Below are 27,086 nucleotides of genomic sequence, written 5' to 3' on the forward strand. Positions count from 1 at the left end.
ACATCAGCTCTGCCCTTTTTCTACCTTCATAAAGTTTACAGTGCTCATTTTTTGATGAAATTGTCAAAAATTGTTGTTCAGGTGTACCTAATGAAGTGGACACAGCATGTTCTTACACAAAAGGTGAGGAGGATTTAAATTTCAGCTCGACCGGGGGCATACAGCCCATTTCAGTTGGCCTGAAAATCTACCACATCACTAAAACACCCATTATATCGATACTAAATTGCATAATAAATCCTCAGGAACCGTTCGACACTCTTCATTAGTCACCATGTACATCTTACGTAAAGCCACCATGTTATGTTAAGAGGAAATTCTGGGACAAGTTACTCAGGCAATCACTGGCTGTGGTTGAGTGGTAAATTGAGTGGTAAGCACCACAGTCTGCAGGCTCTAACACAGGCGCATCCCTGATCTTGAGTGTGTACAAAAAGCCAGTTAGTATTCAGCACAGCTTAGCAATTTACAGTGGAGAAAGAAGAGGCGGCGCACATAAAGGACTAGACCAAAAATGCTACCCTCAGATCGCAGGAGGGTATATTTGGATTTGTAGTCTGATATCCCACATCGTCGTGCCTCATCTGGACAGAGTGTCCATGCATCATCGTACGCGTTTAATTTTTAATACCAGATAAAAATGAGCCAAAAGAACAAGCCTCACCATGACGGAGGAGCTGGTTTAAACTCTGATGCTGCATCACCGACACCAAGGACAGCACAAAAGGGCTATGGCTTATTTCTACACAATACGTAGACGTGGGGAGACACACACACACACACACACACAAAACGTCTACCCATCATGAAAGGCACTGACCAGCCATAAAGGAAAACAGCCAAGGCAACGAGTGGAGAATAAGGCAAAGCGTCTAAATGAACAGGAACAGGACAACAATCTGAAAGCACAGTGTGGAGGGGGGAGAGCATAAATCACGCTGATAACAGTGTGGGCAGGTCACAGCCAGAGGCATTAATAATACACACATGCACACAAGAGCAGGGTGGCAGTCCTGGAGCCATGCTCACAACAAAGCACCCATCACCACCATGAGGGAGCCCTTACTGGTCTCACTAGCCCACGCACACACATGCATACACACACATGCATCCGTCTTGGGAGATGATTTATTTCAAGAGAGTGCCGGACATGTCATGCAACAAGTAAAAGAGCTAGGGGCAGGAGAAGGGAGACGATATGGAGTGGAGTGGGGAGAAAAACAAATCTCGTTCTCTGTCTGCCTGCCTTGGCTTCTCTGAGCGAGAGGAGAGGAAGGTCTGCACAATCATGCTGGGGGGGGGGCAGGAGGCAGGGGCAATGTAACAGTGAGAACGCGACAGGTAGGGTGGTAAGAAAGGCAAGGAGTTAATGATGACAAAAGGGAGCATGAAGGAACTAGGTGAGGGTGAGAAGAGCAGACGAGTGAACTAAGGACGGTGAAGGAGGCCTTGTGTGTGTGTGGAAGTGGAAATCCAGTGGAAATCCTCAAAAGCGGCAGCACTAGCCGCTTTACAAAGCCCCCCCCCCCCCCCGCCTTTGAGCTTTGGCTCTTTCTTCTGCCAGCAAATGGCTTTTTTAGTCTCCCTCCATCAGTGAGAGCAGATAGCACAGATACACAATGCTTTCAGCTATCTAACTCTTGGCAATCTGTTCATCACACGCTTAAATAGCACCCGTCTGGAAATGGAGGAGGTGAGAGATGGAAAATTGACCAAAAACAACCCCAGGAAGGTCAAATAAATAAAAGAAAATTCGAGCAGGGTTTCAAGTAAACTCCTGAATCAACAGAATTTCTTTAAAGAGAGGAACCGAATGGGCGCTAAAGAAAGGGAAGGAAGGACGGAGGTTTCCGTGGATTTGTTGTGCCGGCTTCCTCGTGCTGTGTAAATGCCATTAGGCATTGTAAGCAAAGCCTGGAAGGCTTCAAGTTTGTGCAAACCTGCACGGACACACAGACACATGCACATAGGCTAACTCTCTCCACTTCTGTCTTTCCTTGCTTCTCTCCCTCTCACACACACACACACGTAAATACACACACACACAGCTTTATTGATCTAGCTCACCAGCAGCTAGCCCAGTGAGCTTACCTCATGTGGAGCGGCCCAAGATTGATATGTGGACAGTGCATTATAAATCAACAAGCTTAAAATTGAATTGTGCAAAATCAATTGAGGTCCAAATCCCCCGTTGCCTGCCTTTAATTCTTATCATAAATCTTCTCTCTCACTCACACAAAAGGGCTCATATTCCCGCCACAATGGGGCTCAAGATATAAGAAAGTACAGCAAGAGAGGCAATCCCATAATAAGTTTTCTTTCCATGCCGCTCATGTGTAGACAAACTCTACACTCAACGTTGGCTGTAATATATTTGAAAATGCTTTTGCGTAGCATGAGTCATCTGTTGGGTTACGCCCTGGATGAAGACCACCCCAGATTCCCACTTCATCTGCCAGCTTTTGCCTGTTGGCCTGATGAGATCTTTTTCAAACATGTTTGATTTTGTTGGGCCAAGTCAGACTTGTAGTGTGAAGCAGTCTGATATAGGAGAGTCAGTGACTCTGATGACAACCAGTGGAAGGTGTTATTGCAATGTAGGGAGACATTAAACAACACCACCTGTTCACAGAAAAGATCCACAACTCTGCTTACTCTGCTTTTTGTTAGCTGCTACGCAATTTCATTTGCTGCAATAATTCTCAGTTAAATAATATAACCTAGCCTGTTTGGATTAGTCCTCATAAGCATGTACTACAAATTAAGTTAAAGATGCTGCACACAAAGTTCACAGTTCATGTAAGGATGTCATTATAATCCTTCTATAAGATCTTCACAAAAATCTCTCTTTGTGATTCCATTTACGGTCTACATGTTCAGCAATAGACATTCAATGTGTTTACATTTGTGGCGGACTCCGCCATTCCCGCATTGGATTAAAAGCGCCTTCCAATGAACAAGGGATTCACAGGAAACAATGCAGCATGTAATTTCATCTCATTGGCATCAGCCTCACTGTTCAGTTTCCCATAGCCACACCAGAGCTGCATTAAGTTGCTCCTGCTGCTGCTTCACATTAAAACCATTCACCTGGTGAAACATACACAAAACAAGACAACCATCATTTTCTGGGCTACTTTCCCCCATCACTGAACCATTTTTAATATTTTCAAGGCAGTAACTGAACAACAAGAAGCAGCTATGACAAGGTAACCAATTTTACTGCGTCCTGCTGTTGTGTGGAACTGTTTGCAGCATGAAACCCAACTGCGGCTGCAATTATTTTTGACTGACTTTTGGCTGCGCGGTAAACGCATACACCAGTTGGTCTTCAGTTGCATTTTTGCCAAAGTATCTGCTCAAGGTAGTAAGTGTTCCCAGTGTTGGCAAATCAACCAGGAGAGAAATTTTAAGGATAGAACTTTAAAATATTAAGTAAACATAAACTGTGGATTCTTTACTATGAACAAGTGATAGAACAACCGTAATAATGAGTAACTGTACTGAACAGATGGGAACATATGTTTCTACACTGAGTAGTAATGGGTAGTAAGTTATCTTCCGTGTCTGTGTGTGTTACAAATGATCTGTGTCACATTACATAGTGTGAACACTTTCCTGACAAGCCCGGCATAAAGGACCTGAGGCAAGTGGAAAAGCCTAAGGGGAAGAAGGGACTGTTCTGCCACAGTGTTTTGCACATTCATATAGTAAAATATATATATATATATATATATATATATATATATATATATATTTGCCACGGCTAAATGGAATGGTAAAATTAAACTCATTTTGACACATTTTTTGCCTTTTTTATGCCCCTGAGCTTTTAAATCACAATGCCAAAATGAGCTGCTCAGTGTGATTTGACTTTTCCTTGATTCATCGTACGTGAACAAGACCCGTGTCTGACGTGCCATACATACGTCAGAATAAATAAATAAAGTCTTTTTCAAACATACAGCAGATTGTGTGATCTCAGTAGGTGTTTAATGGAACCCATTGCCGTGCAGCACTCCACTCCTGTGGCAACATCAACCACTGAAACCTCTTCAAAAGCAAGGAACCAATCCAATTTTACTACACAGCAGTGGTGATGCTGTCCGTGGGCAACCCTCCAGCTAAACCTCTGACAGACGGGTCATGACGCAACACAGCAGCAACTGCTGCATATCAGTGCATTCAGGTGAAATGGTGTTTCGTAACGCTTCCTCAAACAGACAACTTTCCTTCAGTAGTCTGAATCCAAATAAGGCTGCGCACTAAACGGCTCTTAACTGTTTTTAATTTAACTGCAGCGATTAAAATGTTTGGTTGATAACACTGAGAGAATTAATTTTTTTTAAATCTCATTAGAAGTCTACATAATACACAGTGAGGTGAAATATTTAGATAAATTAGGGCCTGAGACACTGGGGCAGCTTTAATGAGCAAGATAAAAGGAAGACAGTAGCTGGCAAGTTAAAGTCCTGCTACGGCGCCCAGGCACACCAGGCAAATGAGCTGCTTTGTGTCCAGTGCAGTTTAGGCCAGGAGGTGGGAGACTGTAAGTGCGTGGCAGTGAAGCAAGTTTGTCCCCTGCTGTTTATACAGGGGTACTACAGAATATAAAAGTGTAATGTACATTGTTTAGTTCGTTTGAAGTTCAGTTTCAACATGTGCCATAACAAGCTGTCTATAGTGCTACCAAATCCCAAAATGTTTAATTGGCTTGAGAACATCAACAGTGAAGCGGTGGGGAAAATTATAGATTCAGCAGGAATATCAGGTCAAACTTAGTTTCAAGGGGGGCAAAATGCAAACAAGCAACCTTCTTACCAACAGACGAATCTTACTGAGGTCTGTATTTTCCAAAGCAGTTAAATATATTTTATATGAAAGACTATCAAAAAAGGAGGAGAAAGGTGATCACTGATGGACTGCTTTGTGCTGCAAGGTCAATAGAGAGTGGAACATGCACATCAGGTCTTTATTGTTACATTTTTCTAGGTCAGCTATGAAAACACGTGTTAATCAAATCACATACACATATACACAAGAACTAAATGACGAACATCTCTGATTATTTAAAAAAAACAATAATTGGTGGAAAGGAGTGAACACGGCTAACAAATGGCTCCTGTAAACCTTTTTTGTGGTAAATACCAACATTTCTGTGAAGTATGGGCAAGAGGCAGTAGCAGCATAATCATCATCCCTTGGTCCCTTAACCTGACCATCTGGGAGGTCCTGCATTCAAAATGAAACGCCCCAGTAGCATACTGAAAGCTAACACCAGCTAACGTAGAAGGCAAGCGTTAACCGGTTATTAGCCTATTAGCGAATTTAGGGGTGGTAAAGAACAAATATTATCTTTGTTTGTCAGTATGCTGTCCGTAACGTCCCGGATAAACTAACATGAGATATGCTGAAGGTACTGGTTAAAATACAAGAAACCGCTTCACGTTATCTGTCCGCCATGATGATGCTCACACACAGCTAGCATCCACAGCTGCTAACATTCGGTAACCGGTTTTTCTCACATCCGCCTCTGAAATCTACTACTTAGCTCCACAGAAGCGTAATGGCACTTACCAGCCCCTCAATTTGGATCTGTTTGACAGGGGAGTCCAAAGTGCCGCCTGTAGAAGCCATCCCAGCGCTGGATCCTGAAGCAGACTCTTTACGTGAAGCCATCTGTAGCCACCACACGCGGATAAAGGAAGGACTGTTTTCACTGACGGACGTTTCCGGTAACGATGCGTCCGTTTTGCTGCCCGTGTAGAAAGTTACATTTTATTAAATGGATCGGTGGCAGTTATGTGGTTGATGAATACTCCGTTTAGTATTTAAGACCCCAGCTTGTTTTTCTATTATAGACATACTCAGCTGGCTCCGTTGCAAATAGGAACAAAATCTGTAACTATTTCTTCTGTGCAGGTCCAGTTGAATTAGACTTACGCAATTTAATTGAGAAGTGTTAATTGTTAATTACTGGCAATTCTATAAAACAGGAAGCCTTCCAATGAAAAGGTGATTGCTTTAAATTACTGGTCATGTGTCGGTTATCAAGAAATGGGTGAAAACTATCATTCTTTCTTTCAATTTAAGGATATCATCACATATAGATTTAGATCATTGGTTAAAAAAATGACACTATAAATTAATTAACAATATCCAGTTACCAAGTACTTAAAACACTTTATTTCAAATCTTTACAGATGTATCACAACTAGAAGTTACCAGAAGACTAAAAAGGTGGGATACAGAACTTAATTGTAACAAGTACATTACCTAGTTACATAATGCAAAAAGGTGAATAAGCATAGACGTAAAAAGGTACAAAAAAAAAAAAACAAAACATAAAACTTAATTGATAAACTGCCTGAATTATACATCTGAAATATGATATTTAATGCCAGGTAAGATTAACCAATTTTTCTGACAGATTAACCTTTGTTTATCATGAAACAACAAGTGCAACAAGGAGAACGTGGGAGAGGTTACACTTCTGAGCAATAAAACAGTACCTTTCCAGAACATATTAAGAGTCAATATGAGATTCCATGTGAAAACACAGGGCGTTTTATCCTAAATCTGCAGTTACTGGTGTAAGAGGGGCAATGGTACAAAACTTATGGAATGAGCAGACAATGGAAGTTTAACTTACAAAACATAATGATGCAAAGCTTACAAATTGGTGACTAAAAAAGGTTGCCTTTATAAATATAATTGTTAAAACATTCTTCCTCACTCCGTTTGAACCAAATGAATACTGCATGATTCCATCTGTAGTACAGTAAAATCCTTTTTTAAAAAGCTCCCCCCCGTTCCCCACTACTCCCACTCCTTCCCCAGAAACATGTTGGGCTGACAGGAAAACACAAAATAAAAAGGCAAAAAACTTGAGTAATTAAAAAAGTATGTCTGTTGCAAGCAGTGTTTGTCTGTTCTTCCGATATCTAAATCAGGTGGAATCTTGGTCCAGCGGTGGCGATGATGTCGCTGTAGGGCTCAGACTGGTTGACCTCGATGGCTTGCTGCTTCTTAAGGACCAGGAAACTGTAAAACTTGGCAGCTGCCTGCTTCCTGTTGTTGTTCCGGCACAAGTCAAGCAGGCTGACTGAGTCTGCGCCAGTCTTAGCCATGACACGCTGTGGAGACAGAAACACAGTATTTTAGTCAAGTAATGCAAGTATTGATCATCTTTCCCCTCCTTTCATCGAAAGGAAAGGGAAAATACTAGGCCAGGGAGCTGACTTCCCAAAAGACAATTCTTCTCTGATTTAAACCGGTACAGAAAAATAGATTTTGCACATGGTAGATAAACAAAAGTATTATCACACAATTAGAATTTTGCATCCAAATACTGTGGCAACCATTTCAGTCCAATTAAGATCTCTTTTCAAAATAACGTGAACACATTAGTAGCTTTTTTTTGTACCTGGAGACCATGCAGCATCTGCTGGGTTCTCTTGTTCCATCTCTTCTCCTCCTGATCCTGGTCTCCAGCCTGACCTTCCTCTTCCTAAGGGACATAGACAGCAGAGTCATAAAGTATGAGCCATAAAGTCATGCACTCATACAGCAACACATGTACAGTTAAATAAAAGCTTGTCTGTCTGTACTGCAGCTCTTCAGCCAGTACTAACAGACATAATGCATCACTACTACATGTCTGCTACCAACTATAAAGGTTTGAGTGCACCAGAGAAAAGAGTTATTTTCCCCTGACCTCTTCTTCATCACTATCATCCTTCTTCTCTTTGCCCTTATCACCAAGCAGGTCAAGCTCGGGGACAAGCTGGGTGAGGTTGACGCTGCTCTCCTCTGGGGGTAGATCCACATGAGGCATGTCCAACCCCTGAGACAAGAGTGAGCCAGCCACTGGCTGCTGCGGCTGCTCCAATGGAGTCATCTGAAAGAGGGAAAGCAGGGTGCAAGTCAGGACCTAGCTAGGACACAGTGCAGTCAACTGAACTGATTAGGTTTCTCCCATTTGATTGGTGAGTATTTCCCAAGTCTACTGCTTCAAAACATTAACATGTTAAATATGTTATCTATTTATACTATAAAACCAATGTGACCGTATTATAATGAAATCCTTAAATACATTATGAAAAAGCAAGCAGTTTAAAAACTGGGAACCATAATACCTCTCATGTATGGCCACTGTGCTGCTTAAGCACTGAAATCAAACGCAAGCAAACTCCATTCCAGTGTTTTGACAGAGAAAAATAAAAGTTAGCTGTAGTAATTACTCACAGGAAGAGGGCCCTCTTTGTCGAGAGTCTTGCGTTTGACACCGCGGGGGGTGGAGGGAGGAGGCATGACTGTCTCATTCAAGGTCGTCCTGCTGCCCTCCATTGTAGAGGCTGCCAGCATACTGGGCTCCTCCATGATAGTCTGGTCTGAAGGAGATGTTAAAAGATTTTTATAAAGAAACGTCAAAGTGAACAGTCCCTTTTCCTCTCATGCAACTGATGACATGTCTGCACTGTGATACGACCTCCTCTCATCTCCTCCAGCATGACTTACCAATAACATCTCTGTGCTGACTAATGACCTCCTCCCTAGGCACCTCTGGGTTCTCCAGCTCTTTGAGGAACTCATCCAGACTGTCTGCTTCTCCGCCCTTTCTCCTCTTCCTCAGCTCGTCTGGCACCAGGGGCGTCAGGCAGCGCGTGAACATCTGACATCAGAAATTTAAGTTAAAGTTGGAGGAAAGTATATATATACACAAACTTTATGCTAAGTTAGCAGTAAAAATGTAGGAGCTGTTAAGGGAAGACTGATGCAAGACAAAAGGAAAGTCTGCTAAATTATGCATCAATACGTTTTCCATTCAGTATTCTGAAGGGGTAACGTGTGGGTGTGAACAGATACGGAAAAGAGAGAGAGACAAAACCAATCACTTCCTCCACCTCCTGTTCCTTCAATGTTCTCATTTTAAATCCCACAACCTGAACAGAATGTCAATGAAAGGTACAATACTATAAATATACTCTCTCCATTTCCATTAAATAGTATCTGAGTATGACCCACTTGGAGACTAAGACCTCCAGTGTGGCTTGTTCATTACTGTTCTCCAAAAGGTAATATTGCCTATCAGCGATTTCAGGCAGAGAGCTGACAGTTTTAGTATATTTTCAAATAGTTAGGGAATGGACACATGTACATATTAATCCACAAATACACACATATTCATAACAAACATGTGTTACCTTGAGCAGCCTGGCGTTCCACAGGGGCTGAGCAGGCAGAGAGAAGAGCTTCTCCACTCCTCCAGTCTCCTTCCACATCATGAGCTTCTTAGTGGGAGGGGCGAGGTCCAGGGTAGTGACAATGTCCGAGTAGTCAGACAGCTGGGCCCTGATGGTCTTACTGTCCAGCTCTTTCACACTGTCCACAATCAACTTCCTCTTACGTTTCGCCTTGGTTTCTTTCACTGCAAACAAGAAGGGAAAAAAGTTCTTGATGACTGCTTCTCCACCATGTCCCATCATTAAAGACAATGTTTTATAAAGAAGGCAAGGTAAACGTAATGTTTTAGAAGAAAAATTAATACTGAATTTAATGCAAAAACACAAGAAAAATATTCATTCAAATACAGATTTTCATCTCTACAGAAAGGTGAGGGAGAGTCTTACCAGTGATGTCAATGGGCTCCAGAGCAAAGGCCTCCTCCTCATTGTGAACCAGAGTGGTCTGTTCTGTCTGATCAGCCATTGCTGGCAGTTGCTCTGCTGGGCCGGAGTCTGGGCTGTCTGGACCCGCTAGACAACACACAGACATGCATCTCTCCTTAAACAAGCAAGTAATGACACAATATGCACTCCACTTATAAATGGTGCACGACTAAGCAGCTTTTCCAGGTAATTTCTGCAATTTTCTCAACACATAAATACACTTCACGGATACAAAGTAACAATAGTGGAGACTAATGGAGTTTCCTGTTTAAAGTCCTTTGCAGTTAGAAAAAATAACTCTTCTTTACTTACGTGACTGGAGGTTGTCAAAGTCGTCCTCATCGTCTCCATGATCTGGAGGCATCATGACACTTTCTGTGATAGCTGGAGGATCATCAAAGATGCCGCCTCCATCTTCAGAACTCAGCAGTTTATCAACTGCAAAATAACAAAAGAGGATCAACTTGACAATCATGCTTTGTTGCGTTATCATAAATATTTCACAGACCAACAAACAGTAGTCCAATATAATAAATGGGGCAAGAAAAATAAATAAAATGACTCACCCAACATTCCCCCATCACTGTTGCCCATGGAGCCGTCCCCAAAGTCATCATACTCCATGTGGTTTGACTTGTCAGGGAGATTAGCTGGGCCAGGCTCAGCCTCTAGCAAAAGGTTTGAGGCTGTGGCACCGTGCATGATATCCTCCTCAAATGTACTGGCGTCACGCATCATTTCTCGGTCATCCATACCAAAGTCAGCTGAAGCGTAAATAAGATTGTTATTATAAAATATTGATTATTGATTTTCTTTTACATGATACTATAATTCTGATAGAATAGCTAATATATATATATATATACCATCTAAAAGGGATTATTTAGTATGATAGATTTGCTGAAATCTACCTTCTATTTACACAGAAATGGCTTTATCTTCTCATACATATATAAGTGGGAGGTGTAAGTGTATATGATCAGTATATACAGTGTCCTACCGAAGTCGTTGTCCTGCAGAAGGCTGAGGTTGCCCACATCCTCCCTCATGGTGATCTCTTCTACTCTGCTCTGGTTCAGGGTGAACTGCTGGGCCACATCTATGTCACTGTGTAAAACAACCCCCCCAAAAAAACATCATGGGTGAGAACAGCAGTTGGTGCTTGAATTACACAAACTGAACTACACCAGAACTAGAGACAGGAGCGTGTATATCACAGTCCAATCACTGTTTCAACTGATAAGTGCTTAATACAAAAATGAACCAATGAAAAGAGAGAAATAAATGTCATTAACTTACTCCAGGTCAGGAAGTGGCTGGTCAAAGTCATGGAACTCCTCAGGTAAGGTGATGGCATTGTAGGCTGCCTCTCTGTTTTCCTCAGGTAGATCCACCACACCTGAATCCAGACACAAGTTGTAATGTTGTTACAATACACAATTACAGTACTATTTAAATGGCACTTCATTCCTGCAGCTTTTCTATTTTGCTTTCAGCTTTGTAATGTTTCAGTCATGAGAAATAGACTAACCCCTTTCTTGAAAAGAAAGATCTAAGAACTAGTTAGTCTTAACAATTCTTCTTACCTGGCCTAAAAGCCATTTTGATCTTGATGAAGGCTTCATTACAGTCAGCAAGCAGGTACTTGGCCTTCCTGTGGTAGATTCTCACCACCCCAAGGAGCAGGTGGCCTGATGTACGCAATGCCATCTTTACCTAAGAGTAAAAAAACCCAGGAAAAAATTGCCACATTTACATATACGTACATTTTTCCTGTAAAAACAAGAGTGTACTGTGTTATCAGTGCAAGAAGTATAGCAATAAATTAAATAAATCAGTCTATGAAGACAGCAAAATTTATTGTTTTAAATAAAGCAAAGATTGCTCTGATTTACGGTAATATCTCCGTTCATCATTTTTCTTCTTTCATAGCAAACATTTGAAATATTCCTGCTTTTAATTATTGGGAGGTGACAATACAGACAGAACAAAGACAAAAAACAACCCAGGATTAGAGCAAGACTCAAGCTTGAAAAGTGAACGTGGGGCATGCAGCAGGACCACCAGAATGCAGAAACTGCACTAGTGCATTGTTACCTTGGGTGAGATGATGCTCTCCACACTGCTCTCCAAGTTGCATTCAAACACATGGGCCTTGGTCAGCTTCTTGTCCCAATGGGCCGCTAGCCAGATTTTGGCCAGCGGCCCACGTTTGCTGAGGACAAAGTGGGCGTAGAACATTGCCCTGGTTCCCCTGGCTCACACACTCACACTGCGGTAAGATTTACCTGGGAAACATACATTTATTATTTAATATTCTTTCTAAAAAGATCAAAAGAGAAGGAAAAAAGTACCAAAATGCAAGACATGCACTAGGAGCACAGGCTCATCCCCTAAAAGTGTTTAAGAAGCCATGCTACTTTCAGCCAACTTCAGCAAAACTAGCCTCAATACCTCTGACAGTTAACATGGGGATATTATTTGAATTAAACAAAGCCACAGAAAGTGTAGCTTGACTGCTGAGCAGAATCACTGCTTACTAGTCATTAATATTTGGATGTTTTTACTATACGCTGTGAAGCAGACCACACATCTCGATGTCTTAAGTACGACACAAGCCTCAGCAAATGTACCAGGTTTACAGAAACTATTCTATGTAGATCTATGGATCTGTTTTTCCTTCTGAGCAAGTTGGGCAACATGACGGCAAAGAAGTGACACGGTGAGACAAATTTCCCTCAGAATGCGGATGGGTTTCATTTTTGACAACGTTGGTTTTAAGTGACTATCGGCCAGCTACTTATACATGTAATCACAAATACGAGTGTCTCAAAGGAACTTTTTACACAGTAACTTACTTCGGCGTTTGCTAATCTTATGTCGGGGGCTTATCGGCTAACACATATCAGCTAACGTTAACCCTAAAATCGATCAAGCACCCTCGAAGCGTTTCTTTTGTCTCCTGTTACGCTTAATTTAAATTACTTGATCCATTGCTCGATGTTAGAAAATACCAACGCAGAGCGATACATTTACAAAGGCGATTTTAACGTTATCATAACAAGCGCTGACTTCATTCAAGTTCCGCCTATTTCCCAGTCAAGGAGGCAAACACTGGAAATGCACGTCTTCTTACGGTAACCGACACTTCTCCCGTGCTCTGCTTCAATGAGTCGTGAATTATTATAAAGCATACAGACACGTAACTAATTGCAAAGTGAAATGTGAGTAGTTGTATATGCACTTAATACCCTGTATTGAGAGCGCCAAAAGGGTTGGTCAACGCCAGTAAATAGTCGGCGCCATCAAGTGGGTCAACTAAATTAGCCGCTAGCTAATTACAAAAGGAGCAATGAAATCGTACGCGGTGCGTGAGACGCAGAAATGTTAATGCCGAATTTACTCCCTGCCTATAAAATTCTAACTTTTCCATACCGACAGGCAAGGCTGTAATTCAACCCACATAAAGAAAGTAAAGCGCACAGGAGTAAAGCGCTCATCAAAGCCTGCTCTTACTTTTTTCCCTCTAACAGCACAACTGTATCGTTAGCTGGTGGCTAACGGCTCCTTGTACAGTGAAGGCCGCGGTAAATAAACACAAACGTGCATGCTTATTTCGTGTCGTACACTATACAAAACAACGCGCGAATATTTCCGCTGCAAACACACTTACCGGCAGTAGCACTTTGAGAGTGAAACTCCAATGATTATGTTATTTCTCCCAGCGAATTCTCCCCTGTTGTACTCATTAAAACAGCCAAGATGGCGCCAGTCGCCTTCCTCCCGCTCACCGCTGTCCTTTTAAAATCGGCAGGATGTTTACAGTCAAAAATGGCGGAGGAGGAGTCTGCTGAGGCTGACACTGACAGACAACCTGCTGTGAGCGCCAAGCGGAGATAGGGGGCGCTGTGGCACAGTGCTTACCATAAACATGTACGGTGCCTGGTCATAGACTGTACTGCATGGCTATTAAATTAAAAAATATGATTATGAAAATACAGTTCGTAACAACGAACTGTAACAACAACAACAACAATAACAATAATAATAATAATAATTTGAGGTTACCCAATGTCCTTATGTGCATTTGTTTGCCCACTCCTCTCCCATCCATAAGTGTCCCAGCTGGTCCCTAATCTTTTGAGAACAACAAATCCCATGCTGTAACACTGGTTTTGACCCAACCCCATTGTGAGTCACATCCTGTACATCAGCAGAGTAGCCTAAAACAGACTGTGGACTCCCAGTGTGCCTTTTTTCACAGATTTTTACATGTTTTAGCAGGAAAAGCACAGGGGCAATTAATTGCATTCCATCTAGGGATCTCAGTTGCAGGGCTCCTGCCTCACTGGGACACCCAAATTGGAACAGATGCGCTTTTAACATTATTAGAGACACCTAATGCTTTCCTGCCATGAAAATTTTGCCAAGTCAAAATGTCTGCTCTGAGAAAGGTCTAGTAATGACTAATTAAATTAAGAGAATTAAGGGAAAAACTTATTCAGTAACAAAACATTTACATGGGAGGGAAATAATCTGCAGCCAACCAAACAAAATCAATCCCCTGAACAAAATCCTCAGTGCGCAGGGAACTGGACATTCATGCAGACAACAAAACCAATTTCCAAACAGTATATTAGATACGGAGATGAGGAGGAACATGCCTGACAGAGAGACTGACTCATCTACAATCAAATTGCAAAATTGGTATGCAGTAAAGCGGATTTGTTTCATAGGCTACAGCATCTGTTTCAGTAGAACTGCAGCCAGTTGAGCATGTTTATGATTTACCAGCTGCAGGGCTCCATGTCACTGTATAGGGCTAGATGGTTGATAACCGAGGTAGTACTCACTCATCATTAAAGTAATGTTACATTTAATTTTCATTAACGACATGACTTGAGAAGTAATTTGTGAAATCATTTTAAGTCACATGTAGTGACCATCCATGCACAGCTGGGTTTCTGAGCTGCCTTATAATGCATCATAATAACACGGACAGTATTAAGGGAAGAAGTAATTTCCTAAATGCATTTAAATGTGTGCATATTTTCCAAAACCAGTCACATGGTGGTTTCATACACATCATCACTGCACCAACAGTCTCAGTGTGAGATTAGCAAATTATTGATCTAGGCCAAATAACTAAATATGATTCTGCAACTGAAAGCTAACAGATGCAAGAGATATCGAGATAATAATCACTGTAAAATGGTGTGAAATTTAAAATTGGATGGAATTTTTTTCAATGTGTTACATCACTGATTTATGGGAATATTAAATCAAGCCATTTTTGTACAGAGGCCTAATGCTTTGTGCAGCATGCACAGAAATTGGTGTGTTACACATTCTAACAGTGCCGCATGCATTGTGTTTGGATGGTGACACAGTTTTGGGGCTGTTAAACAAGATAATTTTATCCAGATAGGTGATTGGTGTTTACTGTGATCATGTGACATCTACATCCAAACAGCCTCAGAGAAACCAACCTCCTTTGTATTGTTGCTTTCCCACTTTAGATGAGCCACTTTGTTGACGTACAGAGTGTGAGTCACAAAACCTGAACATCTGATTATCTCTACATACCAAAACAGAAGTATATTATTATCTGCACAGGTCTATAAAATAACTCATCTTGTTCTTTGGATGTACTGAAGCATTTTTATATGCGCACATACACACAGAGAAGATGTGGGCTAAAAGTAGAGACAGATTTTTACCTAGTCAAATACAAATTGAAGCATTAGATTCCTTTAATCCTGTGAAATTAATTGTTCCTGGCTAATAGTGCCCTAATGTGCCTATTTTAAATGTATTCAATTATGTCTCCACAGGGAGCACCTTCTACTCCTCAGTAACGTAACTGTTGTACGCAATTTTCCGAACTCAGTTCCAAAATACAATTGTGGAACATGTGGTGACAATAATTTATCCTGTGGTGTTTTTAGCTGTAATGTTCAAAATAAATGAACTCAATCAGGCAGATGTCACCATGACGACATTACTTCCCACATACCAAGATAGCAACCACGAATACAGATCTGGAGAAAATGGTATGTGTTAGGCAACCAAATGCAACAGAAAAAGAAAATCCTTTTTTTTTACTCCCATACAGTACAGCTGAGTGCATCTTCAAACATTTCAGTTAGCATGCTGCAATGATATCCGGAGTACAGATGATACAAAGAGAAGGGCATTTATCAAATTTGGCCTTGAGTCACAGTATTTAATTCAACAGTAAGAAAGAGCCCAGACTGCATTCAGGCACAGATCCATCTCCACTCCAGATACACATCTCATCAATAGGATTAATATGTATGTTGAACTGATCATACAAGATGACTTTAGACATTGGATAGACACCATGGGTGCAGTGAAACTCTCCAACAGTAAGGTCTGGTGAGTTCCACTCCTCGGTTTATTGAAAATCACTAATTTCCATTCACCACACATCTGGATCTCATGTTTTTTTTTTCTGCTTTGGTTAACAAACCATACAAAGTGGATGTGGTCTTTATGTAACTGTTCAAATGGGTTTCCTTTTGGTGTGACACTAGATCATTTATCCTATGTAGGCTCTGATCCAGCCTTTACACACGGCACATCTTTTTGCTTCACGAGTTTTGCCCAGTTTGGTGTCCGTTTGTGTGTTTTCAGGGTAGCAATCGCTCCTGTAGCTGTTACTCCAGCTGAGTTGGCAGCTCTCATGCACCATGGGATCATCCTGGATAGATGCTGTTATTTATGCAGCGTGTCTAAACCAATCATCCTGACACAGATTTATGTAAACACAGCAGCTTCTTGGCATAGGATGAGGTTCACACACGCACAAGGAGGAAGCAAGCAATATTATTTAGTTTGGCTCTCCCTCTGTGGGCGCAGTGCAGAAAACTAACATGCAAAATGTTTGGGAAGCCTGAAAATGGGCTGTTAGCAGGTCAGAGAGGAAGTGGGATAGCAAGGTGAAATGGGGAAAAAGGTACTGTGCTGTATCTATATCCAGGGCTTTCACATCACATTGTAGATCATAATTATGTCATTTAAATATCTGAGAAGTCTAATTCAAATTTTATTTGGAAGTCCCAAAACATTTTGAACATTCTGAAGAAAAATAAGACCAAAAGTACACAAAGAGACAGTCAATTTATATCAAACATTTTATTTGTTGATTTTTTTGTTTTGTTTTTATAAAATCTTTTACAAAATTGTGATTTTTCCTTTATCTTTCCATTTTCAATCTCTATAAAATTAGGTCTGCAGTTACAGAAGAGAATGAAGGAAGCAGGCAGAGATTCATTTGAGACACAATCCTGTCTGATAAATACTGTGTGTGTGTATGTGAGAATTATATGTGCATTACATGTATTACTATACTTGTGACAACCAGGAAGAGGGGGCTATTGGGACCCTCGCAAGTATAATAATACAAGGCAGTGCATGTGTCAGTACGAGTCTAACAAGACCTTGAAAAATGATCCTATAACAGAAAAGGCAGGAATGTCAGTATCAGAGGTGTGGTGATAAGTCTTAGTAGCATTCCAGTGTTAAACAACATCATTGGGGAGCCATCATGTGTAACTGGATATTGATAAAGAAAACAAACAAAAAAAACCTACTATGAAATGAAAACAGGGACCTGTTTGTTGCACTAGGCAGATGGGGGAAATTTCTTCTGAAGGCACATCAATTTATAACTCCCTGCCCTCTGAAACAGCAACACAAGGGAAGAGAAGAGATAAAGAAAATGTCATCTTAAATATTGCACCAAGTTCATTTCTGAAATGTGTTCACCACCATATTCTGTTGTCTTGATAGCCACGTTTTTAGTAATACTAGGATTGTTTGTTTGCTGTCAAGCCGATAGCACATTCTCAGAAGTGAAAAACACCATGCAGCGTCCTGCTCGGCTGATTTCTCAAGTCTGTCACACATAAACGTCGTCCCTCCTCTTTCTCACACATTTTCTTACTTTCTCAGATAAACAGAAAATACTTTAGTGAACCAAATAAATATGAGAAGGCATGGCATTTCCTCATGTCAGATGAAAAAATGAAAAATGAAAAAACAAACAAAACCACAAATGATCTATTGGCACACATCGGGGTCTGTGAAGGACTGTGAAGCACGCCGAAATGATTGTTTTATCTTCCACAAAAATGAAGCTTCCGAGGGAAGATCCGGGGGCAGGCGTGGTTAGATTTCATACAGAAATGCTGCTGGCTTTAGTTTTCAGGGAAACATCAAGGACAGTTAAATTTGAACTTGTTGATGCACAGTGATTTAAAGACACAGGTACATATTAGAGGTTGATCAAATTACATGCATATTCAGAGAATCTGATATGACATATCAAGATTAAAATTAAAAAAAAAAAAAAAAATGAAGCTTTACTACTAATGGAACCAATCATGTAGAATTTGTTTAAGCCAATTAGCCTATTGATCCATCTGCATGAACCCAATTTAATGTTCTACTGACACTTGGCAGTCAATGAACAAATTTACAGCAAATGAGATATGTGTCTCAGATTTAGAAGACTAACACAGAGAAAGTGATAAAGATGAAACATATTGAATTATGGAACTAATTTCTCAGCATCCTGGTTTTACATTTTGCTTCTTGAATGTGGCCCAATCACAATAGTGCACTGCCAATCTGAATCTGTTAGAGATGAATATCTGTTTAAATCTGTGATTATCAGAAATACAAATTAGCATTCTGTAAATAGAAAGGAAAATGAAAGGCTTCTAATTATATGTATTTATGTTAAAGAGAATTACTCAACAGAGCGAATCTCCACAAAGGTGCAAATTTCGTCCCTATGCCTTTTAAACAGTATCACAAATGCTTGGTGAGAATTTTTGTTGATCTGGTCCTGTTTCTTTATAACAAGTGGGAAAAATACATTTGTCTACTTAGTATGATGCCAACTCCTACTCTGACAGTAAGTAAGTCACTCGGATGAAAACAGTGTTAGCCTTGTCAATTACTTGTCAGCCTGGGCAACAGCCAAACTTGTCACTTGACAAAATGAAATTGGGTCTATGACACAGACAATGACCATATACACATCCCTTGTTAAATCAGCCCAAAAAGATCCATTCCCTGGCTTTCACAGTGGTTTGTGATTCAAACAGACCATTGGCAGATCATATGATCCTATATTGTTCTTCCGGCCAGCACATATTCAAGTACTGATTCTAGCTTGACATATGAGCCTTTACAAATAAAAAGAGACATGAAGACTTTTTGTTAAAATGAAAATACAGAGTTCCTTTGAGTTCTTTGTCTGCATTTACGGGTATCTATTCCCACATTGCAAATTCTGTGAAATCTAACTAGTTGTGTAACTCTGTTGTAGTTTCACCAGGAACAAAAAGGTTCAGAATGGCACATCATGACAATTTAGTTTGTTCAGCTGAATAAGAATACATTTTCATTACACTTCAGCAAAGAAAAAATGCGAACGCTGACCTGAAGAATTTACGACAAGATCCATCATTTCATCAATTATAAAGAAAATCACAAACCATGAAAACAAAACAGAAAGCAGCAAGATCAAGGTGCTTAATCTGCACCATGCCTTTCTCTCAGACTCCCACATCCCAACGCCGTTAGATAAACTTGAGGCACTGTGAATATCAGATCATCAATGGTTGAGGGGTTGTCATTCCTCTTTTCACCCACCCTGCTATTGGTTTTAATTAAGACAATACAGAGAGAGTAGTAGGCCATTCATTCACTGTATAAAAAAAATAGCTAAACACAATCCAAAATAGTGTTATCCTCTTCATCGTCATAATTATCAATAATATTCTGTCAGCAAAAAACTTTCAGGAACCTGTGCATAGCGTACAGAGCAGAACAGACTGTCTCTTTCAGTGGGGATGGAGTTGGGAGTGGTTTGCCACTGGTGGGACACTGAAGCAGCAAGCTGTGATCTCCAGCTCCATGAATTTCACCACTTTAGTTCGAAGTCGAGCACTTTAAAGTCCTCAGGTGTCCTTCAGTTATTGGTAGTCATAGTGTATACAGCGGGACCTGTACGCTCAGATGTCCCCCAGATACACATAAGAGAAAGGGCAGAGAGGAGAAGTGGAGGAAGGACATAACAGAGGAGACCAATGGATGTGTTGTTCTCCTCTTCTGTTCGAGTTTCTTTTCCTCCTCTCCCCTTCTACCCAATCCCATTTGCGTCTCCACTGATCCATCCATGCAATCACGGAAAGGTTCTGCATTTCTCTACGTGTCCGCCCCCCTCGCTCTTTCTTTGTAGTGTCCAGAGAGCGGGGGGGCTCTGGAAGGTTATAGTCTCTCGATATCCCTGTACTTCTTCCGCAGTATGGACACCTGGTCTTTGAACAGGACTGGGTCCAGTCTCATCTGAGAGTGGACCAGGGGCATGGTGCCAAACCAGCTGGCAAACTTGTTCATGCAGGTCTGACGCTGGGCAAAATGGTCCGGGTCAGCCCAGCGAGACGCCCGGGAGCTCTGATGCAGAGGTGGGGAGAGAGAGAGAGAGACGGGGGAGGGAATTAAAGGGGAGGGGGGTGAAATGGCAGGAGAGGAAGAAAAAGAAATGAAGGCAGGGGGAGGCAGAGAATGACAGGCACAGATAGGTAGATTGGAAGAGGGAAAGAAAGACACCAACAAAATGAATAATGCATCACCAATTATTCTGACCTTTCAGAGCCTATTGTAATTATTCATGACTTTTTTTATTGAAAGGCCATATTGCAATAAGCAACTACTTTCAATTCAAAGTTACCAATGACTGACGGCCTGTTTTTCCCCCCTAACAGCTAACACTGTTAGAGTTTAAGTGGTATGATGTGTCTAAAATCCATCAGCCTCTAAAATAATGAGGAAGAACATGAGTCTCTGTGAAAAAGAAATCATTAAATGATGTGGGCTTTTACAGTTCAAAGGAAGGTGTTGCTGTGTTTAAAAGAGAAGCTAGCAGAATTTGTGAAACAGAGAGAGAGTAATAAAAATGTTATTACTTCTGAGTAATATATTGATTCTATCTAAATAAATCTCAGTGCCTGTTCCACCTTTAGGCATCAAAATGTAATGAATCAGTTTATTCTGCCTCACCTGTCCCATCATGGTCTCCTTGTATTGTTTCTTCTGGGTGACCTTGATGGGTGGTAGTTTAGAGACTGACGACACCAGAAAATTCATCAAAATGTCCTCGCAGTTTGACATCTGGTCAACCATAGCCTTCAGACTGACTGGAAGGTAAGTGGTGTACAAGTAGTGGTAGTATCTAAGGGAGAAAGTGAGAGGCAATTGTATTAGCATTGAGCTAAATAGCGAAAAGAATTACAATAGAGAATAATGAAATACACAATAGAAATAGTAAAGGAGAGAGTAGAGCATCAGTACTTGTGATAGATGGCAGCCCCAGTCAGCACCATGGAGTAGTCGTTGGTCCATTTGGAAGTGTAGCCCCATCGCTCCTTGTTGCTGTCCCAGAAGTGGCTGCGGGCTGGGTAACCAACAATGCGGTCTGGGAAACTCTGCCACACTGTGAAGGCAAAGTCCACCTGGACCACAACCGGAGAGAAACAAATCGAGACAGAGAGAGGGAAAGAAGACATGAGGCCAAGAAACCAGGAACAGAAAAATTCCAGGAAACTGTGTCTAACAGACGCCTGGATACATAAAAGTGTGTCTGACCTCTGTGGTGGAGAGCACGGTGTCCTCATCCAGACTGAGGACAGCATCAGTGGGGATGGTGTCGTAGGGCAGAAAACGACTGCTGATCACCTGGTTTGATTAGCAAAACACAGACACATAAGCAATATGTCCTGGGTATTAAAAGGGAGTAAACAGTTTTACCATGCAGCTCATCCACAACAGTCAGTGTATAAACAGGGCACATATAAGCACAAGCGAGGTGCATCTGCTTGACAAGCAGCGCTATTAGTTTCTCCATGTCTGTTTGTGCTACAGAGTAGCTTCATCTTGCTGCGTTAACAGCTGAGTCAGCGAAATACACAGGCTGATATTACACCAATGACAGCAAAAATGCAGCATTTTACTGATGAGCTAAAACCACAGACAGCGATCTACAAAAGGTAGAGTGTATTTCCCTCCCTGATGAGCCCTTCAGCCTCTGCTTTTTGGCACGTATCTATACAAATAAACACGCCCGTAGAAGGTGGGTTCCAATTTTATAAATATTTGCATACTAATCTAAATGTCATTTTCAATTGAAATATAGCGTGTGGGTTTCCATCCCTGACAGCAGCCACACTGGCATTCGACCAAGATTTGGACAAAATAGATTAAACATTAACATTAGTAACATAAACACTTGATGAAAAAGGAAGTACACTTGGATGTAACCAGGCCGAGCCCCTGTATACTGCATCTCAATTACATCCTAGTCAACACTCACATACCGTGTTAGACAAATTACCTTCACAGCTGATAAATGCTGCTTATGAGTAAATTCTCCTTTTTATCCTACGTAGTACACTCTTAATATGTTCTAGACCCCCATTTACTACATGCAACAGTCAGTAAAATAAAAGATGACTGAGCAGGTTTTTATCACATAACTTGTTTTCCAAAATTAAGCCACGAAATATCAAATATCATAAACAGTAAATTAAAAAGCTGCAGTGTCGAAACTCCTTAGTTAAAGTGGACTTGAAGCTGGGACATGACACAATATGATGCCTGTGGTTTTTGCACAGATCCCATGATTTGAAGAGTCCAAAACTCTGTATCTGTTGTTGCCAATTTGGAGAGAATAGAAAAACACTGGGTGTCCGAACCACTTAGAGACAGGCCAGATGCAGCTGGATGTACTTAAAAACTCTGGGTTGTCTGCTGTTTTACATTTTATTTCTCAAACTGAATTTGACCACAGGCTTCCAGCACTGCATGTGAAATGGCTGTAGTAACACTGTCTACTGACAGAAGTATCAGGTTAAGGTGTTTACCTTGCTTTCCCCTTCTATAACAATGACAGGGACTGACGTGGCAGGCCAGCGGTGCTTGGCAGGAAGAGGTTTGTCACAATTCCACAGAACTATCACCTGCACAAAAGCAAAACAGGCAAAGCATAGTCATCATTCTGAACACAACACGTTCATTCACCCCTTTATTCATATGTGTATGCACCTAATGAGAAATGCATTAATAAACAAGTTTAATGTTTGGTAATCCTGTTTGAGTTTGCACTATATGTACAGATTAAAAACACACCAGGAGGACCTGTTTCAAATCAAAGCCCATTTTCATTTACTCCTTATTTATGTGCAAGACAACAGCCTCCTTATGCTACTGCGGAGTTGTTTTCAGAACTGTCACACCACCTGCAGTTACGTGACAGCAACATGCTGTATTAAAGCAAACGTTAAAACAAAATGTACTGACATCTTCATGATAGCTGTAAAGTCCTAAAAAAACAGGAAAACACAATTAACATTTCTGTGTTTTGCAAAACACCAAGATAATGGGTAAAATACAATCAAAGGGAAAAATACAGGGTTTGCTGTACACATTAAAAACACTGCTCCACAATATAACATAGAGAACTCATGGTTAAAAGGCTAACTACCCATGACCAGTAATATCATAATAATGTCAGCAGTAATATCTTTAACAGCTTTATATGTATGAATTCACCCCGAAATTACAGTTATTATGTGCAATTTTGATGTTCGAAAGCTGCACGTTCCATGGTTCTGCAGGTAACGGTATCATATATTTCCTACAGTTTGCATTAGTGTAGTTTTAAAGTATCTGCAGAGAGAGTGTCAGAGTGAATCTGTGGCAGAGAGGTTTGGAAATTATTGGGACAGCCTCCATTCACCTCGATGAATAAATGAATGAAATACTGAAATTCAAAAGCAGTTAACTGAGACCGAAGTGGAAACAAACAGATCTTTTATCCCTCCCAAAGAAGCTTTGCTCACTTTTCTTCACCGTTTAACATCTTAAGACATTTTAAAACACTGTTTGAAACATTTACTGGTTGGATAATAATAAAGTTTCAAAGAACATCACCACTGTGGATCAGGTGTGAGGTCGGTTACATAGAGTTGCGTGTTGGGTTTTTAATTACCTGAGCACAGTACTGGGATTTGGCCACAGCCATAAGCAGCTTCATGACTGGCTGAGACTGGGAGACCAGGGGGGTCACCACATGAATGATCGCTGTAAACTTGGGGTATGGCTTGATACCTGGATAAGGTTGGGAAACATCAAAGGTAAGAAAATAAGCAATTTAAATCAAGTGTGGCAATAACCTTCTGAATCCAGTTCACTCACTCAGTATTATATGTCACTTCTACAGGATCCTTAATCTAATGATGATAATGATACAAAATCAGCCGTTTTATAAGAAAGAATTAAAAGTAAAACATTTTCATCAAGCAACACCTCTTTGACAGCTTTGAGCATCTCCTTGAGTTGGCGTTTGTTTACTTCAAGCGGTGTTTACTTGACATACAGTGCAGCTGAACAGGTTTAATTAGGCTTGTAAAGGAAAAGGTGCCAGTTAACCAAATCCCAGAGTCAACAACAAGCCGCATATCTATCCAATTAACCAAGCACAGATTCAACATGGCGACGTGGCACGTCTAATTGGTGAGCTTCTCTGAGACAAATCATGAATTAATAAAGATATATTGCATAACTTGTGGCAGTGTCACTGATTCACATGTTCGTTTACAAGTATTCAGCAGATGCTACACACCAGCTGTTCCTGTGTTGTCTCTTGATGAAAATGAGTATATCAAACCTAAGGGTGTGCCATCAACATAGTTCTTTGCATACTGCATACCGTGTACATGAATAATTAACTGACCCAGCTTAGCGTAGTAGAAAGGGAAGTCTCCCAGGTATGTAGAGTACTGCGTCAGGGTGAAAAGACCTCCAGGCAGACTGTTCCACATGAGGTTACTCCTTGAGGTGTGCTGCAGCACCCGGTCCTGGATGATCTGCACAAATATGGAAGCAAAAGAGATCCAGATGTATTAGTTAGTCAGTTAATTAGCTAGTTAGTCAACTGATCAATCAAATACTCACAATACTCCTTGTTCTTGTGTGACTGACAGAATAAAGGATCATAAGTCTTTAGAAGATCTATGCCCATTCACTTAACACTAAACCAGAATTAAGTTAGTCTTACATGCTATTTAAATGCTATTGGCCAATAAATCTGATTCTGATTCTGAATATTTGGAAAGTGAGTGCAGACATAGATCCTCTGGCACTTCTCAAATGAACTAAAACAATGAATCACTTCAAAAGACGTTTTCATTATGCTGTCCTATCTTCTCATAAATAACAAATTCATAATATCCTCTAATCAATTTTCTTTGTATTGTTTTCTTCTGGGCAGCTTATTTTTGGTTGTGGTGTATAATTTTTCTGTCATGCTCCAATCCTTCTAAATGAATTCATATCTCATTTCTATCACTGACCACTGAATACTACTGACAGAAACAACCTGATTTTGTCAAACTTGAGAATCAACATGCACACGCATCCTCATGAGAATAAACACAACAACTAAAATTATCTTTTTTCTCCTAGACTGTTGCAGGTGTAACGTGTGTTTGTTTTGCATCCCTGAATCTCGTCATGCATGACAAGTCAGCACACAAACTAAAGCAAGAACAGCAGCTGCTTCGCAAGTTTTATGAGCTGAAAAGAAGACACAACAAACTTTGGGAACAATAACAAACAACAATTAGTTGTTATTTTACTTGGACCTGGATTAAATGCCTCCATGCAGAAGGAAAAAATAAACCTAAATCATTTATTTTGACAGTTAATGACTAAAATTTAATTTCTCTGGCTTGGCTTAGGAGATATGCATGGCTGCTTCATAAACTCTTGATTAAGAATTGGAGGAAACCATTGCTCTCATTACCAGTTTACTTTTATATAATCAATCATTTATATATAATTAAAAAGTAGTGAAAGTATCATTTAACAGAAACACCATATCACTTAGTTTGGCTCAGTAAAGTGTGATGGCACCAGCTGTTCCTTTGTTCTAAAACAAATTTACAGGTCAATTTTGTTCAGCCCAATGTCGCATACGTTGTGTCAGCAGGCCTTATAGGTCCACAGCATCAACTGCTTCCCACTCCACCAAAGCTCTGAGATTGTTACACAGTGAGATGAAACCTTAATAAAATATTAAGCATTCTCAGGAGCTATTGGGTTGCTACAGAGAAAAGTAAACCCTGTGAACCCTTTGTGTAGAATATTGTGGTAATAAACAGATTCTTGAGCCACAACTTCATCTTATTTACGGTATAATATCATGAATCCCTTGCTAGCGGTCGCTCACTAATGGAGTACATTTAAAGCCTAAAGACACTGACCTCTTACCAGTCTTGTACTATGGCATGTCTTGGAACAAACAGGGTTAAGACACTGAGAGCGTAAACAGATCGAAGATCAGCTTCTTGGGGCTGTAACTTTATCCTGCTGACAGAGAAATCCCAGCTCTGCCTTCTCGAGCTCTGGCTTCCTACCTCTTGGGACGAGGCCTCTGTAACACTATCTGAGGACAGCAGCTAACTAACTGTCAACTGCACTAAGCAATAAGGCTTAGAGTACATGTAACACAACTGAAATCAGCTGGACTTCTCCTGTTTGTTGCAATAAAAAATTTAAAGTCTAACATTTGTCGAAAAAATGAACATATATCAGCTGCAAGGAAAACACGGATACATTTATTTCCTGTACATGCCATTCTGGTAGATTACCCACTACTGTCAAACAAATCCAGGTAAAAACAGTGACAGAGACTGGTGAATTCAGAGATGCATAAATGCTAATCCCTGTTGCGAGCATTACTTAGAATACAGCAAAGAATTCTGCCTTACTTACAACCAGCCTAGCACACACCCTGCCAGTTTCTCTGTCTTGCTCCCTTATCCCTTTTCGTTCCTCGCCACTCTCATCTTTGCTTGTTTGTAATTCTAGTCCAAGCGCAGTATGATAGCCTGGCATTCAGCGGGAAGAATACAGATAAATGGACTCTGACAGGAACAAATTACTGACATGATTGATAGCAAAGCCACAGCAAGACGCTGCCTCAAAAACATGACAGCAGTGTTTAACAATATATATCATCCCTCTTGGTTTTCTGTCTTGTCTGGAGCAGTTTCATTGTGGGTATTATGTCTGCAACTACACAGTCTGCACTTGTAAGATGTCAGTACAAAGTCAATATCTGGGATGAACAGAACTGAGAGACTTAAGAGAGACAAAAGTTATATGAAGAAATAATGAATGAATGGATTTACACCATGTTTGTATTTTTATGCTTGTTATGCCCTGCATAGTTGTTTTCAGACAACACAAGCAGGCAAACTGCGAGCAATAGCATCTCATTGGGATCCCCACTGACTTACTGTCTTTGAATGAAAATGG

The 27,086-nt window shown here is 40.7% G+C and overlaps 3 protein-coding genes across 3 annotated transcripts in view; all 3 read right to left on the minus strand.

The window, feature by feature from the left end:
* The window catches only part of LOC121186567 (eukaryotic translation initiation factor 3 subunit H), a 52,193-nt gene extending 46,486 nt beyond the window's left edge, over positions 1 to 5,707 (minus strand). The window contains exon 1 of the mRNA XM_041045338.1: positions 5,578 to 5,707. Coding sequence (XP_040901272.1) covers positions 5,578 to 5,679 — 102 coding nt within the window. The 5' untranslated portion in view covers positions 5,680 to 5,707. The remainder of the gene's footprint in view (positions 1 to 5,577) is intronic.
* A 459-nt stretch (positions 5,708 to 6,166) lies between these two features.
* LOC121186382 (double-strand-break repair protein rad21 homolog A-like) lies at positions 6,167 to 13,479 on the minus strand. The gene is made up of 14 exons (XM_041045090.1): positions 13,345 to 13,479; positions 11,769 to 11,959; positions 11,258 to 11,387; positions 10,971 to 11,070; positions 10,672 to 10,778; positions 10,238 to 10,435; positions 9,984 to 10,109; positions 9,633 to 9,758; positions 9,207 to 9,430; positions 8,521 to 8,674; positions 8,248 to 8,393; positions 7,718 to 7,900; positions 7,427 to 7,510; positions 6,167 to 7,136 (listed from the first exon to the last, which is right to left on the minus strand). Exons 2-14 carry the CDS (start codon positions 11,910 to 11,912, stop codon positions 6,945 to 6,947), a joined length of 1,914 nt encoding a protein of 637 aa, XP_040901024.1. The 5' UTR covers positions 11,913 to 11,959; positions 13,345 to 13,479; the 3' UTR covers positions 6,167 to 6,944.
* Positions 13,480 to 16,841: 3,362 nt separating this feature from the next.
* LOC121185898 (exostosin-1a-like) overlaps positions 16,842 to 27,086 on the minus strand; it is a 37,273-nt gene continuing 27,028 nt past the window's right edge. Inside the window, exons 5-11 of the mRNA XM_041044398.1 lie at positions 24,499 to 24,631; positions 23,755 to 23,873; positions 22,628 to 22,723; positions 21,354 to 21,443; positions 21,060 to 21,220; positions 20,769 to 20,940; positions 16,842 to 20,162 (exon numbers count right to left, since the gene is read on the minus strand). Coding sequence (XP_040900332.1) covers positions 19,977 to 20,162; positions 20,769 to 20,940; positions 21,060 to 21,220; positions 21,354 to 21,443; positions 22,628 to 22,723; positions 23,755 to 23,873; positions 24,499 to 24,631 — 957 coding nt within the window. The 3' untranslated portion in view covers positions 16,842 to 19,976. The remainder of the gene's footprint in view (positions 20,163 to 20,768; positions 20,941 to 21,059; positions 21,221 to 21,353; positions 21,444 to 22,627; positions 22,724 to 23,754; positions 23,874 to 24,498; positions 24,632 to 27,086) is intronic.

Source organism: Toxotes jaculatrix, chromosome 8, assembly GCF_017976425.1.
Source record: "Toxotes jaculatrix isolate fToxJac2 chromosome 8, fToxJac2.pri, whole genome shotgun sequence".
NCBI classification, from domain to species: domain Eukaryota; kingdom Metazoa; phylum Chordata; class Actinopteri; family Toxotidae; genus Toxotes; species Toxotes jaculatrix.

Excerpts from the sequence above, each read along its gene's own strand:
- LOC121186382 (XM_041045090.1), bottom strand. The coding sequence starts at position 11,912 with ATGTTCTACGCCCACTTTGTCCTCAGCAAACGTGGGCCGCTGGCCAAA. Across the intron at positions 8,675-9,206 it reads GGAACGCCAGGCTGCTCAAG|ATGTTCACGCGCTGCCTGAC; the intron begins GTAACACATGTT and ends TTCTGATGTCAG. Across the intron at positions 8,394-8,520 it reads TCAGCACAGAGATGTTATTG|ACCAGACTATCATGGAGGAG; the intron begins GTAAGTCATGCT and ends CATCTCCTTCAG.